The following is a 14,918-nucleotide window of genomic DNA, read 5'->3' as shown; positions in this document are numbered from 1 at the left end:
AAGAGTATTGTTTTCACGCGCTAAAGAAAATCTTCGTCTGAATTTGACATCACTCGACTGACTCACTCTCTTGCTCTCTCTCACTTACACACACACACACACACACACACACGCGCACTCTCAGACTCTCAGTTCCTCACTGTCCTTTAAGCTTTCTCTGAACTTGGACCTCGGAACCAGTTGAGGTGGGAGGAGCTGTCTGTGACTTTCTGGACTCTTTGAGGTCACAGAGGTCAAAGGTCGTTCCTCCCAGCTGAAGGAGGTGTCCGTTCCTCAGACGGGGAACTGACTTTGAGTGACTTTGAGTGTGTTCATCAACGGTGCCTGAGGTGAGTATGTGATTATTAACACTGTGTGTGTGTGTGTGTGTGTGTGTGTGTGTGTGTGTGTGTGTGAACGTGTTTCTGACACCGTACATGTCAACCTCCATCTCTTTGTTTTTAAGTAGTTAATTTTATGTATAGAGCAATTTCATATCCACACTGTGGTTTTCAGCCTCTTGATGTTCCTTCTTCCACACGCCGTATTTGGTCGTTATTTCCTGTGCAAGTTTGATGAGATATATTTATTCGAAACAGTTTCACGTATACATTATACGGTTTCAGTGCATTTTTCTGCTCCCTTGGGTTAAAAATAAAGTGTTTGATGTCAGGACTTGATCCTCATGGAGTCTGCTGGGGTTCTGGTAGATGATTCCTGAACGTGACCGGCCCAGGAGTCGGACTTTTCTGACAGCTTTGTTGCTTTGAGTCGTGTGCTGTTGATGTTTGTCAAAATGGCGGAAGTCGAGTTAGCAGTGCCGTCGATGCTGAGGGTAATTACAGTGTAGGTTTAGTCGTACGGGTAATTTTAGTAAGAGGGTAGTTTTAGCCCTATGGGTAATTTTAGTAAGAGGGTAGTTTTAGCCCTAAGGGTAATTTTAGACGTAAGGGTAGTTTTAGCCCTAAGGGTAATTTTAGACGTAAGGGTAGTTTTAGCCCTAAGGGTAATTTTAGACGTAAGGGTAGTTTTAGCCCTAAGGGTAATTTTAGACGTAAGGGTAGTTTTAGCCCTAAGGGTAATTTTAGACGTAAGGGTAGTTTTAGCCCTAAGGGTGATTATGGCTTAGGTTTAGTCGTACGGGTAGTTGCGGCGTAGGTTTATTCCTAAGTGTAATTTTATTCCCAAGGGTAGTTTTAGCCCTAAGGGTATTTTAGTCCTGGGGGTAATTACGGCGTAGGTTTAGTCGTACGGGTAATTTTAGTAAAAGGGTAGTTTTAGCCCTAAGGGTATTTTAGTCCTAGGGGTAGTTTTAGTCCTAAGGGTAATTACGGCGTAGGTTTAGTCATACGGGTAGTTTTATTCCTAAAGGTAATTGCAGGTTAGTTTTATTACTAAGGGTAATTGCAGGGTAGTTTTATTCCTAAGGGTAATTGCAGGGTAGTTTTATTCCTAAAGGTAATTGCAGGGTAGTTATAGCCCTAAGGGTAATTGCAGGGTAGTTTTATTACTAAGGGTAATTGCAGGGTAGTGTTATTCCTATGGGTAATTGCAGGGTAGTTTTATTCCTATGGGTAATTGCAGGGTAGTGTTAGCCCTAAGGTAATTGCAGGGTAGTGTTAGCCCTAAGGGTAATTGCAGGGTAGTTTTATTCCTAAGGGTAATTGCAGGGTAGTTTTATTACTAAGGGTAATTGCAGGGTAGTTATAGCCCTAAGGGCAGCTACGGTGTAGTGATTTACCAACACTTCGGAGGGAACTGTTGACGTTCCTGGTGTTTATGTAAATGTTGAAGGTAGACGTGAACAGATCCTAGATAAATCGCCAGTCACTAGCTAGCTCATCATCCATGTTTCTCGGTTGCCTAGCGGCTTTAACCTCAGTGAGCATATCATCATTTTATTTTATGACAAAAGCACAATTTTACGAGCGTCATCTGACGCCTGAGCCGTTCGCACGACTGCGTCTTCGACCCAGGACTGGGGTGTGGGTTTCTGTAAGGAGCGGACACGGTCCTCAGCGTTCTCTTCCCGGAAAGTAATCAGTGCCGTGGCATATTAACAGCACTGTGCTGCTTTCCCCCTCGTTCTTTTGATCCTGAAGAAGCTTCAGCTGGTCGGAACATGTTCTCGCTTTGACGTAGCGTGTGATCTTTCAAACACGTGCGGTTGTGGAAACTCTACACTCGAACCTCGAGGCGCACGGTGTGTGCTAAGCGATTTAAAAATAGCCGGGCCAGCATGTGCTTCCACTCGCTGCCAGATGTCACGGAAGCTCAGCAAATCATAGCTTCGGAGGTCTTGGGCATGTTTGGGCTTTCCTGCACTTTAATTTTTTATTTTATTTTTTATATAAATATATTTTTTACAGGTAATATGTGTTACTAGTCTTGACGAGTGCAGTGCGTGCTGTACTGTACAGCTCCTCTTACACCTCTGGTCTCTTCAGGAACTCCAGAGTAATCCCCATCTTGCCTAGATAGGAAGGGTTTTCACCAAGTAAAGGACTCCTCCTGCCACTCAGGTGTCGGTCTGATGATCTGTAAGGTAGGACAGGTCTTTTTGAGGTGTTTATATACAGAGACTCATAGCTTTTATTACGAAAGCAAGATGAGCAGCACGTACACAGGACGGACTGAGAGAAAGCTAAATCTAGCTGTTTTTCAAGGCCAAATCCACACCCCTTAATGTTTAGATGTTGTCCAGCTGAGCGCTTGTCGTAGCAGTGACCTGATTGGTCGGATGGTTGCTTGTCCTCACATCACTGGATTGAAAAAATAATAATATTTCTTTCTTTCTTTCTTTATTTTTTAGCCAAGTGTGCTTTTTCTCACAATATAATCAAGGTATTGCCAAGATACATCATCAAAACAAAGCACACATGCTCTACAGACTTATCTTAAAAGCATTAATTGCAATTTAAATACACGTAACTTGGTTTGAAATGCCACATTTAGTATATATGAAGTATTAAAACGAGCCATATGTACGTTTTCATACACTTTCACAAGGGTACTCGCTGACGATTTTATCCAGTTGAGTTTACACCACCCCTGATCTCCGCTTGCAATGATCGCTATCTGGAGCTAGCTAGTTTCTAAACAAGATTTCGCTTTTCAGTGCAACATGTAAGCGCTGTCGAGTTAGTGGGTAGTTCGTTCACTAGAACGAATTTCTTTCTAACAATTCCGGAACGTAAATGTGATGATGATTCGTCTACGTTACCTGGAGCTAGCTCTTTTTAATCGCAAAATTAACGTCAGTGTAATGTTTTGATTATTTAACTAATTATTTAGCTAATTATAGCGGGGGTTTTTGTGCTAATAACCTAGCTAGCTTGTGTCGTGGAAATTACACAACACTCGCAGACTCGTCCTCTGAAGGTAAAAAGGCTTATTACAGAAAGATGGTTAATACAGGATACAATAATGAGAGCGCTCTGACGTGCTCGTGCTGAACCACTACTATATATACGAAACGCAGAGCATGACATAATTCTGTGTACTGATACGAAGCGGTTTGAGGCAGTTCAAACAGGCTTTGTTTTAGGATCTTGGAAGATGTTTAGACGAACCTTGAGCAGAAGAACATGTTTGTGTCTCTGTACGCAGATAAACATTCTGTACTGATCTCAGATGAATATGAACAGAACAACAACAAAACTATTACAAAGTAAAAATGAATCATTTCCTGCACACTTCCCCCTTTTATCATTCTTCTTCTTTTATCATTGCAAAATATGATAAGTCAAATTAACAGGGAAATCACTATGCTGTGAGTTCATCAGAACCTCAGAATCCTTTCACGGTTCAACTGAATTCATCATGAAACAGACATAATGAAGGCGCTAAGGCTGTTTTTATGGATATAAAGTATCCTGTCGTCAAGCACGCTCATTTAAGGGTGAAATGAGAGTCGTCATGGTCAGAGGAATATTTATTTATAACTATTAATTGTCATCCAAATAAATATTAATGAATATTTATTTATTTATAACTATTAATTGTCGTCCAATCTGCAGCTATAGTCTACTAGAGAACTTCGTGGGCTTATCTGGGACCTATAGAAATCACGTCGCCTTAGGCACTTAGTCCCGTCACCATGATGAGCTAAATACCAAATTTGGGTGAAAGTGTGTGCGTCATGCAGTCTTCCTCTGCAACGATGTGATTGGCGTGATTGATCATTAAGTCTTCCACACAATAAACTTCAATACAACCGTGCAGCCACACAGCCTTTTCCTCGTCGGCGTAGGAGACCATACATGCAGCTGCGTGCTTTGCTGCACTGTCCGCTCGAGCGTTTCCTAGGAACACAGGGTCTAATTTGTTAGTGTGTGCATCACATTTGCATACTGCGGTCGTTCTGGGGAGTAGGACTGCGTCCAGCAGCTCAGAGACTCGTTTGCGGTGGACTGTGTGTGTTCCTGAACTCGACAGGAAGTTCCTGTGTTTCCAAATTGTTCCAAAATCATGTCCTACCTCAAAGGCATATCTACTGTCTGTGTCGATATTTACTGACTGTCCCTCAGCACGTCTTCATGCCTCTACGAGGGCGAACAGTTCAGCTGCTTGTGCGTCCCTTCTTTTATTTGGTGGCGACTAAAGCGACCTGTGGCGTTCTTCCAATTATTGAAACCCTTTGTGCAGAAGGCAGCGTCATTCTTTTTTTCCAAAGTGGACTTTTTTACGGTGTATGCTTTGACGCACTCAAAACAGAGAACCTTTTTCAGCGTTGGATTGTAGCGAAGCCATGAATACTGACTGTACCAGCTCGCCCGAAACCGTCAAATCTCGTTTGGAAGTTGCTGGACTTGGATGAAGTTTGGATCAGGCTGGTATGGTTTACTCCCCATGTCCATGACACTGCTACACCGACCTGCTTCAGGATCGTCCTCACTCACACTGACTGTCTCCTAAAGAGGAAACTAAACCTAACCTGGTCTCTATCAACATTCACAAATTATTCTTTTGCATCCTGGGTTATAATAACTTGAACTAAGTTAACATTAAAATAGGTAGACTATGGTATGTACAGTACATGTAAAGTGGTCATTTACAATGAATCCATAACAGCATATGAAGAGTTCATTTACAAAAACAGATATCCACCATTTTAATTCATTTCCATAAATCATTTTTAAAATTGTGTATTCCAGGTCATACAAATCAACTGCAACGGTGTTGTTTTGATTACTTTTATTTTCACTTAATTAAAACAACCCAAATGCAGTGTGATTGATGTTACCTGGAATGCGCAATAAAAAAACAGGAGCTTATGTTGTTTTGACGTAAGACTTTTTTCAAAACAAACTCATGACCAGTGTGTTGACTTTCAAAGGTTACACTGTATATCTGCTGAACATCCTAAAGACTGACTTTAATGCTGATGCGTCCCTACAATTCCCAAATAGAATTCATAACAAGGACCTCACCTGAAACGCTGAAGACGCAGCTGTTTCATCCTGCTCTACTTCAGCCTGCTGCTGAGTTTCCTGCAGACAAACTCATTCATTAAATCATGACATTTTCATGGGATTTCTAGACTAAATTCAACTCAACATAATTTTGTATTCACACCTATTTTATGTTAAAGCTAGAAACCTGACTGCTAGCCTGCAGATGACAGAAGCCAGGGTTAGCTTGCTAGGTAATGCTTGCTAACACGGTTAACTAACATCAGTTGGCGTTACTTTCCGCAGTGCAAGGCTGCTGACGTTTGGTCGCAGACAGGTTTTCATTTTAACTCAATGTGGCTACTGGACAGTTAGTGTACTACCTATTACTTACGCTTTGGGTGTTGAGGAAAAAGCTTCTGACGTCTTGTCGTTTTTCTGCTGGCATGATATCTACAAAGTACAAAACGTGTTGTCATGGGAAAAATACTTTATCGTATGCTGTGCCGTGCAGGCAATAGAGGAAAGGGAGTAAAGTCATCTGAAAGACTACATTTTCACCCATGCTTGAGGTATGGACTGACAGCCTTGATAACGTAGTTACACTTGTCAGCCGATCAGCCCTCGCCTCCGTGTCTGTACTCTACACTGGCAGCTCGATATCTGCACTTAAGGTGAGCCTTCAGATAGCCCCTCCCTCCTCCCTTTCAGCCAATCGAATGCTAGCATGCCTAAATCCTGGAGCTTCTGGGAGAGTATGCTATGGAATTGACATGACTTCACTCCAAAGATAATGCGAACGAGTTCACGCAAATATTGGTAGGGACAATTCTGCCCTCCCAAAATATTGGTAGGGACATGTCCCTACTATCCATATGCAAACCTACGCCCTTGAGTCTCCCTTCCATACAGACAGCAATACACAATGACTTCATAAAATTCTAATTCTAAATTCTTGATGATTCCTACCAGTCAGTGGCAAGGCTGCATCGGTCTTTCGCTCTGCATAATAAAGGTCAAACCGCCTGTATCAACATGGACTTCAGGGACTTTTCCACAAGCGTCCTCCGGTTTACTTCTTGTCCAGAAAAGCTGAGGACACTTGTGCAGCCCAGCCAGGAGACGCCAAATTGTCGTGGAAATTAGACAACACTCGCAGACTCTTCCTCTGAAGGTAAAAAGGTTTATTACAGAAAGATGGTTAATACAGGATCGAATAATGAGAGTGCTCTGAAGTGCTTGTGCTGAACCACTACTATATATACAAAACGCAGAGCATGACATAATTCTGTGTACCGATAAGAAGCAGTTTGAGGCAGTTCAAACAGGCTTTGTTTTTGGATCTTGGAAGATGTTTAGACGAACCTTGAACAGGACAGAAGAACATGTTTGTGTCTCTGTACGTAGATAAACATTCTGCACTGATCTCAGATGAATATGAACAGAACAAGAACAAAACTATTACAAAGTAAAAATGAATCCTTTCCCTCACACTTGTAACTCGACTGGGCCTGCCGTGTTTATCTCTGCTTCCTGTCAGAGGGACTCCGGCTGGAGAAATGATGACGGACCATGTTGCGGTTCGCGGCGTGAAGGTGTTGACGGTAGACACCATGAACCCGAATGTGAAGAAGGTGGAGTACGCGGTGCGAGGGCCCATAGTGCAGAGAGCTGCGCAGATCGAAACGGAGCTTCAGCAGGTAGGAATGGGTTTGTTACACCTATGTGATTATAAGAGGAACTGAATTAGGGAATAAGGTGAGAGGTTTGGGACACGCCCACAGTGGAATGATGAAGGTGTGTGTCTAATGTTCTCTGCTCACGCAGGGAGTAAAGAAGCCCTTCACTGAAGTGATTAGGGCGAATATCGGAGACTGCCACGCCATGGGGCAGAAACCCATCACCTTTTTCAGGCAGGTTGGTGTCAAACAGCAGAGATCCTGAATTATTAGCTTCTGTAGTGACGCTAAACAACCATCTGTTCTCTTGAAAATAAGTAGAGCGTATTCAATTTAATGCAGTTGAAATAATGGCTGATGTGTGTATGTTTCAGGTGCTGGCCGTCTGCTCGTATCCCGATCTTCTAGGTGACGACAGGTTTCCAGAAGACGTGAAAAGTCGAGCACGACGGATCCTTCAGGCCTGCTGCGGAGGGAGTCTGGGTAAAGCCTCACGCTACGACATTCTTGTTTTTATTTCTCTTTCTTCTCCTGGTTTTACTTTTCGGTTTATTCTTTTAAACTGCAGATGTGGTTTAATTGTTCGTTTTACGTCTCCGCCCCTCAGGATCTTACAGCAGCAGTCAGGGGATCGAGCTCGTTCGACAGGACGTGGCGCGATACATCGAGAAGAGAGACGGAGGGATCAAATGCAATCCAGACAACATCTACCTCACCGCTGGAGCCAGTGATGGCATTGTGGTACACACACACACACACACACACACACACACACACAGCATCACCAATAGTTCTCCAGCTTCTTCTCTTACCCTTTGTTCTGTTGGCACTTGTGGGCGTGGCCCCTCTCTCTCTCTCTCTCTCTCTTTTTCTCTCTCTCTGACCCTCTCACCTCCCAGACGATGCTGAAGCTGCTGATCTCAGGTGAAGGATCTTCTCGGACCGGAGTGATGATCTCTATCCCTCAGTACCCGCTGTACTCCGCCGCTCTCGCCGAGCTCGCCGCCGTGCAGATAAATTATTATCTGGACGAGGAAACGTGCTGGAGTTTGGACGTCCGAGAGCTGCGGCGTGCGCTGGAGGAGGCGAGGAAACACTGCACACCTCGTGCCCTGTGTATCATCAACCCCGGAAACCCGACCGGTAAAAAAACAAACAAAAATATAGTCCAGATCTACAGTCTCGAGTGTAAACTCCTCTGTCCTGAACGTTAGAGGAGTTTACTCCAGCCGTAAACCTTTTCCCACACTGGAGACTCCTTCCCTAAATGTTAAATAAATAAACAACCGTCGGAGCTCCCATTCTAGAAAACGAATCGACGCTTTCTGACCAATCGGAGTTAAGAACTCAACAGAGCTGTACTGGAACACGTTTTAACGCTCGGGTTTTCCATCGCTAGGTCAGGTGCAGAGCCGCCAGTGCATCGAGGACGTGATCCGATTCGCCGCTGAAGAAAGTCTCTTTCTGATGGCAGATGAGGTGAGCTCATGGAAATTCAACCCTTCTCTCTTTCTCTCTCTCTCTCTCTCTCTCCTCCTTTGTCCCTGTTTCACTCTGTTTTCCTGGAGGTCCTCGATGAATCCGATTTCCGACCACGCAGGTCTACCAGGACAACGTGTACGCAGATGGCTGTGCGTTTCACTCGTTCAAGAAGGTGCTGTTTGAGATGGGTCCGGAGTACTCGGGCCGAGTGGAGCTGGCCTCGTTTCATTCCACCTCAAAGTGCTATATGGGAGAGTAAGTTCTGAATGAAACCCTCATACGATTTTGTAATGGTTTTAATGGTTATAACGGGAGTTGTATTGGTGTTGTAAGCGATCACCTGGTAAAGGAAGGCGATGGTACACTGTGATAATTTGACCTAACATGCTAATATTAGGTGTTTGTTCCGTCTTCCCTCAGGTGTGGGTTTCGGGGTGGCTACATGGAGGTGGTGAATTTGGACCCTGCGGTCAAAGTTCAGCTGATGAAGCTGGTCTCGGTGCGCTTGTGTCCTCCTGTAACTGGACAGGCTTTACTGGACCTGGTGGTGAATCCTCCTGAACCGCACGAACCCTCATACGACACCTTCATTAAGGTACGTAAAATAGGCCATATCTGTTTTTCCCCACCAAACACTCAGCGACGGTGCGTCCTCCATTTTGATTTGTAAAAAGGCGGGAACGCTGACGCCGTGTTGTCTCTGGTCCTGTCTGTAGGAGCGCTCACACACTCTCTCCGAATTAGCAAAGAAAGCTAGCATGACACAGCAGATTCTCAATCAGGTGCCGGGGATGACATGTAACCCGGTCCAGGGAGCCATGTACACCTTCCCTCGCATCCACATCCCGCCTAAAGCCGTGTCTGCAGCTCAGGTGCGTCCCCTTGTTCGTCCTGGAGTGGTTTAGTCCGTGCTGTTCGCTTTCTAATCAGCGTTAAAGTGCTGTGAGTAGTGAAGCTGTCGCTCTTTGTCACCGTGTGCAGGAGAACGGTCAGGCTCCGGACATGTTCTACTGCATGAAGATGCTCGAGGAGATGGGCATCTGCCTCGTACCAGGAAGTGGATTCGGTCAGAAAGACGGAACGTACCATTTCAGGTTTGTACAGCGAAGAGGAAGAATTAAATCGCTCATTTTTACGCCGTTTAGTCTGTTCAGTCAGACTTTCCTTATGCTAGGCAGTTAGCAGTGATAAATAGCTACGTGTTTTTGTTTGTTTTTGGTTTTTTAGCATTAAGTCTTATAGCTAACTGATCAGCTGATATAACGTACTTTGTTGTGTTGGTTAACTGTCCAGTTATATATTCAAATGTGTTTTTACTTTAGCATTTCATTAGGAATCTGTCCAAATACTTGGATTAGATTAGCAGCCAGGTAGCAGTGCTAGCTAGCTGATATTAACTTTTCGTTAGCAGTGCTAGACAACTAAGTATTGCGATTAACTTAGCATCCAGTCAGAAGTGTTAGCTAGCTGAATGTTTAGGTTAGATTGATGTTTATTTAGCAGTTAGCTGAACGTGTAGAGCAGCTTAGCGTTTTGTTGCAGTGCTAGCTAGACGAGTATTAAGATTATTTTAAGTGTCTGCAACCGCACTTTCTGTGTGTTTGTTTGGCTCGAGTGTTGACGTGTGCCCTTCCCTGCCGTTCAGGATGACGATCCTTCCTCCGACTGAGAAACTGAAAATAGTTTTGGAGAAGATAAAGGAGTTTCATCTGAGTTTCACGCGGCAGTATGAATAAAACTCTCCTCCTTGCACTGAGAGGATGCAGGACGGCGTTAACTTCAACACAGCGTCCGACCAATCAGAGTGCCGACCCGTGCGGTAACCTACTTAGTATTAACGAACACGGACGTGATGGAACGTGTGTGTGTGTGTGTGTGTGTGTGTGTGTGTGTGTGTTGCTAGTGATGAACTGCTCGTGCTTTTTTACTTTTAGTTTGACCTCAAGATGGTTTTTAAACAGTATGTTCGATAGAGACCTTGAGGACGGGGCACCGGATTTCACCCAATTCTACGATTTTTAATGTTGAATTGTTTTTTTTTTCATTTCAAGAAAAATAATAAATAAACAATTTCTGTTGTTGATTTCTGCCCTGACATGACGTCATGTCAAAATGTCTCATATGGCTAAACAGAGCTCATCCTCATTCAGAAGAAATGGCCTCGTGTGTACTGTATAGCTCCACACACTAGAGGGCGCTGTGTCACACATTCTGTCTAACACTTGATGCGATATTTCCTTGTGTTTAATAATGCCATTTTATCCAGACACTGTGATGTAGTGAAAATAGATAGAAAGCCAGACTGCATGGACATAGTGCAGTCGGTTAGGACGAAAAGGATCGTTCTTCTTAAAGTTACTAGTTTAACATTACTCGCATAAAAACGCGATGTTTTTTTCTGAGCCTGCTGTTTATTTATCCCTGAGCGATGGCTGGTGCGTCACGTTTGGTGGAGCACCTCAAAAATAAACCGCTCTCTGCTGCCTTTCCGAAAGCCTCGCTTCAGCTCTGGGTTGAGCCAGAAAGAAAGAAAGGGGAGGGGAAAAAAAAAACATTTAAAAAAATTAATAACTGAGATACATAGTAGTAGAGACGTGTGCCCCCCATCCCCCCCCCCCCCCCCCCCCCCCCCAAAAAAAAACAACCCACCTTATTATAGCTTATTAACATCGCTGACAGAAAATGAGTAAGGAAATTACAAAATGACTCATCACGCTTCAGTGTTTTGCCATCTGGTTTTTGGAACGTTTTCCCCCCATGCCTCCATTTGGCACAGGCGTTAATGACGGTCATTAAAAAGAAAGCGTCTCTCAGAAAGCCCAAACCAATCTGTGGCAGCCATTTTGGAACCTTTATACAGGGAAACACTGAGGAGCGCGTAGTCGGTTTGGGAACACAAACTCACTCCACCTCAGGAGTAAGAGTAGTGTAGTGTGGAATTTTTTTTACACTTCGGTATCCCTTCGTACATTATACAGAGCTGCATTAGCCTAGCTTACTAATTAGCTAGTTACTCGAGATTTTAACACTTATCTAACGTGTTTCGGTCAAGCCGACGGGGTAATGGAACGTCACTGAGAGAACACTGAGAATATAGGGCGGTATTCAAAGTCCATAAATGAAATTCATAATTATGTGGAGAAAGTTATGAGTATTCAGAGTCGTGTGACGCGCGCACACACACACACACCTGACGTCTCAAGTTGCCCCCACTGTGAATTTGTTGGAGCTAAATTTTGTTCCTAACGCTACATCCTGTGTGATGAGAGGAGTGACGATAAACCCGACGTAGATTCTCTGCGTGCGCCATTCAGAGTAATTGCAAATTACCCGCACGCAGCGTCTGATACATTAGCATGTAGAGCACCACCTTTAATTACGAGCACTCATATAAATGCAAGTCTGAAAAAAATCAGGGGAATGTAGGATGTTGGGAACATAGGGCCCTTGGAAAGCTGTGTGTTGGGAATGTAGGACCCGTAGAACATATGACCACTGAAAAATTGTATGTTTGGAATGTAGGACTATAGGGTTTTTTAGGAAACCTACTTACCATACAACTTAGGACCCTGGGGACATAGGGCCCTAGATATGTGCCTGTGTAACATAAGCCCTGGGAATATAAGACCAAGAACATAAGGAAATGTGACTATGGTGTGGAAACAGTGTCCTGGAAGCAGAGGGAACTGATAACATACTGCCCTGGGAATATAGTGCGCTTGAAATATAGGGGCCTGGGAAAGAAGTGTCTTGTGAATATAGGGATGCTCGTTTTGGGACTACAGTTACATGGAAATAAACATTTCCACATATTTCACTCCCAACCCAAGTAGCTATTATGCTTTCTCCTTTATCTGTCTAGATAACGAGGAAGCCGATGTCAGTCTGTACCATGTACAGAGGAAACACAGTACGTTCTAGAATGTGTAGAAGCACACACCATCGAATATATCATATAATTTCTGCTGCCCAGGTGAAGTGTGATGTAGGTGGTGTACACTTCTGAGCGGTTCGAGCATAGCAGCTAGGGCAGATTGGAACAGATTTAGAAAGAGATAGGAGTCAAAACAGCCTGGAAATTATTCCGAGTTGGGCAGATGGTGGATGCTAAATTTAATGAGAATGTAAATTTCTTGGAGAAAAGTTTTGTACACGAGAGAGAGAGAGAGAGAGAGAGAGAGAGAGATGGTAACAGCTCGGGTCATATAAGTGGAGAGAACTGTGCCTGTCTGTCATTATTACACACACACACACACTTCCTTTAAATGTCTACAATCACTGTGCTGACTTCAAAGCAGGTTACCAAGGTAACCAGGTAAGTGGAAGTTGATTAGGGCGCCAGTCTTTTGCCAGGCCAGTAAAGCAAGAGAGAGAGTGAGAACGAAACCATAGTGTAGATGCAAATGACGGCACTTCACCGAAGTGTTGTGTTCAATTTCCTTTGAATAAAATATCGAGTTGAGAAGAGAAGTGAATGAAGTTTAAACATGAGCTTAATTTTATGAAGTCCTTTGGAATCTTCTCTGAGCAGCGCAGTTTATACACCGTGACGGAGCCTGGAAAGCCGGCCTGCACACCCACCCTCCCTAGTGAGTTTGGACCCTTCCTCCTTGGACATTCCTCCCCTTTTTTCACAGTTGTTAAAAATAACGATTGCACACTTCACCCGCTACTGTTCCCCTCCCCATTTTGGTTTACACCTCTTGAGTTATGACCTCCTCCTCTGTAGGGGGGGTGGGGGTGCATCACCCCACTAACCCTGTCCCCTCTCCAACCCCAGCTATTGTGTCTTTTGAGTTATTTTTAGTTATCTAAAGTACCCGGACTGGATGGATTTCAAAAAGCGTCTCACATCTGTGGAGCATGGACTTCTCGGCTTCGTCCCAAACCAAAATGGCCCCTTGGGTGACATTTAAGGACGATATTCTATGACGGGTGACATTTTTTGCTTTTATATTTAGGTCCATTTTATTACATTTAATTCTACTGGGCTGCGTCCCAATCAGCATGTCACCATGTGGCCTAGGCCACACTACAATCTATTTATCTCACTGATCACAGGCAGAATGTTACCTTGGCTCTGGAGGTGTGGTCTAATGTAGGGTCGATCCAGTCATGTGATCGTTTCATCTGCTTCTTCTGCAACATTGTCAGTTACCCTGCTGAACTGAAGGAAACAGGAGAACGTTCCTTGACCCTAAAACAAGGGACCAGTCTCGCAGCAGGTGGAATGAACCAGCCCTCATTACCGCTTTCTCCTATGGGCTTTGGCAAGACGTGCTCACTAAGTTAACATATCACAACAGTCATTCAACACTCAATGATCTCATGATCTGGTGATTCGTCTAGATAAGCTGCGAAAGGACAGAAGACGTGGCTACCTTCTACGCTCAGACACACTGGAAGGTGTATGTGGTGCAGCGATTAGGGTCTGTGGACCGTGGAGAATCTCACAGTGTCCAAGTCCTCCAGAGCTGAATTCTTCAAAGTGGTAGGCACATGGTGGATCCACCACATCCATCAACTGGTGACATGTTCATGCCTTGGATGGCAGTAGAAGAGGGCATCATAAGACCCCTCTAATGTGCCTGGAGACATCTCGTTCCTGGTCCTGTTGGTCAAGGATCACACGGCTCCAGATATACAAGCCTCAAATCTCCTGTTCCAATAAGGCCATTCTTACCAGGTCTTTATAAAGTTTCCACTGGTGCATCAGACATCCCTCCATCACCATAACATCAACTACAATTAAGGCCACACATGGGACAAGACCAGAAATTCTCACTCTTGTGGTGCTTAGGAATGCCAGAGCATGTCCGGTATTACAGGTACTCTGCTACAATTTTTTTCTCTCTCTCTTGAAGTTATAAACACAGCTTTTCCTGTCACCGGGATATGGCAAAGAAGAAACTCCTCTGTCCTGAAGACTTTCCATGGAGCTTGCAAGTTCTCCCCGTGCTTTGGGGGTTTCCTCTGGGTACTCCGGTTTCCTCCCACAGTCCAAAGACATGCGTTGGCATTTCCAAATTGTCGGTAGTGTGAGAACGTGTGTACGATGGATAGGCTCCAGGCTTCCCACGACCCTGTGTAGGATAAGCGGTACAGGAAGTGGATGGATGGATGTTTGTACTGTAATAAAAACTGTGTCACAACCACTTTTATTATGAGATTAAATATTTAGGACCCCAGTAGGTGACATTTGCCATGATATTTTTATACGCCTACAAACTACAGTAGTGTGGTTTGGGACAGAGCCATCATCGTGAGACACGTTAGTGCACCTTTGATGGCAGCCAAAATATTTTTAATGAGCCTGCCAACAAGTTTTTTTTTTTTTTTTACTTTGTGTGTGTGTGTGTGTGTCTCCTTTTACATATGTAAGTTT

The 14,918-nt window shown here is 44.1% G+C and overlaps 1 protein-coding gene and 1 long non-coding RNA gene across 5 annotated transcripts; one reads left to right on the top strand and one right to left on the bottom strand.

Moving 5' to 3' along the window:
- The first annotated feature begins 126 nt into the window (after window positions 1-126).
- On the top strand, window positions 127-10,616 carry si:ch211-217a12.1 (alanine aminotransferase 2-like). 4 transcript variants are annotated; one of them, XM_053685228.1, is made up of 13 exons: window positions 2,434-2,524; window positions 6,345-6,546; window positions 6,913-7,072; window positions 7,200-7,289; window positions 7,426-7,534; window positions 7,659-7,792; window positions 7,951-8,194; window positions 8,451-8,530; window positions 8,652-8,788; window positions 8,954-9,128; window positions 9,250-9,405; window positions 9,515-9,627; window positions 10,179-10,616. In XM_053685228.1, the coding sequence occupies exons 3-13, from the start codon at window positions 6,932-6,934 to the stop codon at window positions 10,267-10,269; spliced, it is 1,470 nt and encodes a 489-aa protein (XP_053541203.1). In that variant the 5' UTR covers window positions 2,434-2,524; window positions 6,345-6,546; window positions 6,913-6,931; the 3' UTR covers window positions 10,270-10,616. The 4 variants fall into 4 exon arrangements, with proteins under 4 accessions (XP_053541205.1, XP_017338855.1, XP_053541203.1 ...); XM_053685230.1 differs by lacking the exons at window positions 2,434-2,524; window positions 6,345-6,546 and adding an exon at window positions 127-329; XM_017483366.3 differs by lacking the exon at window positions 6,345-6,546 and having other exon boundaries at window positions 2,386-2,524.
- LOC108273811 (uncharacterized) lies at window positions 2,430-5,940 on the bottom strand. The gene is made up of 3 exons (XR_001814374.3): window positions 5,767-5,940; window positions 5,412-5,471; window positions 2,430-2,517 (listed from the first exon to the last, which is right to left on the bottom strand). It is a non-coding gene; the product is annotated as an uncharacterized LOC108273811 (long non-coding RNA).
- Window positions 10,617-14,918: the final 4,302 nt, after the last annotated feature.

Source organism: Ictalurus punctatus, chromosome 13 (genome assembly GCF_001660625.3).
Source record: "Ictalurus punctatus breed USDA103 chromosome 13, Coco_2.0, whole genome shotgun sequence".
Lineage (NCBI taxonomy): Eukaryota > Metazoa > Chordata > Actinopteri > Siluriformes > Ictaluridae > Ictalurus > Ictalurus punctatus.
The sequence above is the reverse complement of the archived record's forward strand: the minus strand, read 5'-3'. Positions and strand labels throughout refer to the sequence as shown.